General features: G+C 54.8%; 1 protein-coding gene across 1 annotated transcript; it reads right to left on the bottom strand.

The window, feature by feature from the left end:
• Nucleotides 1-508: 508 nt before the first annotated feature.
• On the bottom strand, nucleotides 509-1,885 carry POU4F3 (POU class 4 homeobox 3). Its single transcript, XM_058165964.1, has 2 exons — nucleotides 1,778-1,885; nucleotides 509-1,459 (listed from the first exon to the last, which is right to left on the bottom strand). Exons 1-2 carry the CDS (start codon nucleotides 1,883-1,885, stop codon nucleotides 509-511), a joined length of 1,059 nt encoding a protein of 352 aa, XP_058021947.1.
• Between the last annotated feature and the right edge of the window lie 1,301 nt (nucleotides 1,886-3,186).

The raw sequence follows: 3,186 nt of genomic DNA, 5'->3' as shown, positions 1-3,186 counted from the left end.
ATTAAGTTCATCTCCAAACGGTATCTACGGTTATATCTCTTTTTTGCCTTAAAAAAAATAGTACCTCTCCAATGTCAACTCTTCCTGCAAAAGCGACAAACGTCAAGACACTCTAGTGCACAAAAACACAAGTCAGAAGAATGTCAACCCAGAAGAACAAACGGGTCGACAAAGGAAGGGGTATAGGGAATAAACGTTTTCTTCTCTTTCCCTTGTTTGGGTCAGTTGGTTTTGCAGAGAAGCGTTAAGAGAAAGCTGGGCAAAACTTGATCCAGCGGCGGATGGCCAGCCGAAGGAACGGGGGAGAGGTATTTCATCTCAGTGGCTCGGTTACTTGGTCTGCTGATCCCCGCAGAGCTCTCTGCTAATAGTCTGTCGGGTTTTGTTTTAATCTTTTGGGTAGAGCAATGTTTCTGTCTACTCTGTGTGTGTGTGTGTGCATGTGTAGTTGTGTGCTAGGTATAGGTCTCGTTGTCCGACAGAGTGGGCAGCCGGCCGGGCAGGTGCCTCAATGCACCGCGGAGTACTTCATGCGTTTCTGTTTCTGTCTCTGGTTGCAGAACCAGACTCTCACCACGTTTTTTTTCAGGTCCAGCTTCTCGGCGATGGCGGCGATCTTCTCGGACGAGGGCCGCGGCTGGATGGCGAAATAGGCTTCCAGCGAGCGCTTCTCCGGCGCCGCGATAGAGGTCCTCTTGCGCTTCCGCTCGGCGCAGTTGAAGAGCTCGGGCTTGGCGTTCTTCTCGCGGTGAGCGGCTTCCGCCTCTTCTAGCCACGCTTGCAGGACCGGCTTGAGGGCAATCATGTTGTTGTGCGACAGCGTGAGCGACTCGAACCTGCAGATGGTGCTCTGGCTTAGCGAGCCCACGCCCGGGATCTTGAGGTTGGCCAGCGCCGCGCCCACGTCGGCCTGGGTGACGCCGAGCTTGATCCGCCTCTGTTTGAAGCGCTCGGCGAACGCCTCCAGCTCCCGGGGATCCGACTCGACGTCGCTGATGCAGGCCAGCCCGCTGTGAGATACCGAGACCTGCGAGGCTGCGGAAGGAGGAGGCGGAGGCGGTGGGTGGCTCATGCTAGCCATGGCTTGATGCAGGTGGCCCATGGCCGCCCCCAAGTGGGGGTGGGCATGGGCATGTGCATGAGGGTGGATTGGCGCGGCCATAACCGCGCCGTGCTCGGGCCCCCCAAGCAGCGCGGGCGAGAGGTGATCCAGGAGGTCCCCGTCCAGGCCTTGGTGCGCCACAGCATGGTGGTGATGGTGGTGGTGATGGTGAACTGGGGCCGAGATGGGCACGGTGGGCGACGAAGTAGAGGTGCAGGGGACGCTGCTCATGGTATGGTAGGTGGTGTCTGGCTTGAAAGGGTGGCTCTTGCCGTGGGAGACCAGATCCACAGCCGCCAAGGCTTCAGCCCGGGCCAGCAGACTCTCATCAAAGCTTCCAAATATATTGCCCTGGAGCTGCAAGCAAGAACGCGCAGAGCGAAGTCAATGGGGAATACTGTCAAGTCTGGATTCAAAAACATCTCTCTCTCTCCCTCTCTGCCTCTCAAAAGCAGAGAGATTCCTCCTCAAAGCTCAGGTCATAAAAATTAATATGAAGGCAGAAGATGCTCTGCTTGAATAGACATGTGGATCTGGGGGGCGATGGGGGTGGGTGGGTAGAGGGAGGGAGAGAAAGAGAGAGAGACGCGATTGTTCTGGTGACATGAAAAAAACATTAAGCCGGGGCCTGTCAAAAATGTGCCTTAAAGCAGTAATTATGCTTCATCTACATACCTGCGGGGCTGGGAGGCACACGCGGCGCATCGCCTCCGAGCTAGAGTACTTGGCTTCCTGCAGGGCCGGGTGCATGCCGAACGGCTGCTTGGCGTTCATGCCCATCATCTTGGCGCACCTTGCAGGTAGACAGCCCCTGACATCGAGTCAGGGTTGGCTCTCTGGCTGGCGACTGTCAAAGTGAGCTATTTTCAATGACACAGCTTCCCTCTTCTTCTCCCCCCCCTCCGCGCCTCTCCCTCTCTCTCTCTCTCTCTCCCTCCCTCCTGCCCGCTTCCATCCCGGCTTCTTCACTCATCTTACACAAGCCGCCTGCTCGTGATGGGACCGGCACCCCCTGTGCGCAGGCGTGCTCGGGCTGGCACGGGGGGGGGGAAGGCGAAGGGAGCCCCAAAGGTGTCACCCAGGCGGGAGAGCGAGCTCCCGTTTTCTCCGCCTCAGCCCAGAAAACGGAGCCTCTGCCAAACTCCCGGAGGAAAACAAAAACAAAACCACACGCTAAACGTCCCTGACGGAAAAGTTTCCTCTCGAAGGAATTAAGTCGGCTGGACTCAATTAACTCCCGCTTCCGATTCCAAGCCTTCCGCGCCCTCTTCCCGTCAGCCCCGCGCTTGGCATAATTCAACCAAAAGCCCCCCGCGAGCCTTCCTTCTTGGTTTTTGGTCCGGCGGACTTTAGAAAGAAGGCTCGTCTCTTCAGGCGCAGGTGGTGGTGAGGGTGGCGGCGGCGGGGGTGGAAATCAAAGATCCGGACCCGAAGTGAGAGCTGCAGCCGCGCGCGCTTTCTAGGGCGGCTGCGCTCTAGGTCCGGAGTGTGGAGTGTGGAGCTCTCAGCCCTGGAGTTTGCAGACAGCCGACGTCCGAGCCTTCTTAATATCTACCTACTCGCGGGGCTGCCTTTTGACCGAGTGGTCAAAACTCTTTCCCTTTGAATTCCCCCCACCTCTCAGTTCACCCAGTCCTTCGTTACCCACGGCCCCGACGCTCCTGTGAGGAACGGGAGGGGGGGGAAATGGAATAGAATAGAATAGAATAATAGAATTTTTTATTGGCCAAGTGTGATTGGACACACAAGGAATTGGTCTTGGTGCATATGCTCTCAGTGTACATAAAAGAAAAGATACCTTCATCAAAGTACAACAATTAAACACTTAATGATAGTCATAGGCTACAAATAAGCAATCAGGAAACAATATCAGTATAAATCGTAAGGATGCAAGCAACAAAGTTACAGTCCTAAGTGGAAGGAGATGGTTTAATATAGTTCTTGTCCGAAACTCTCGGGGCTTTGATTTCCGTTCTTTTTCTCAATAAATTAAACGAGCGTTGAAGGATAATAGTGTCCGGTGAGGTATATATTGTAATAAACATCTGGAGAATTTCATGAGAGAGAAGAGCAGTGCAGCAGAT

This window comes from Ahaetulla prasina, chromosome 2, assembly GCF_028640845.1.
Source record: "Ahaetulla prasina isolate Xishuangbanna chromosome 2, ASM2864084v1, whole genome shotgun sequence".
NCBI lineage: Eukaryota > Metazoa > Chordata > Lepidosauria > Squamata > Colubridae > Ahaetulla > Ahaetulla prasina.
Note: the sequence above shows the minus strand (reverse complement) of the source record. Positions and strands in the feature narration are given on the sequence as shown.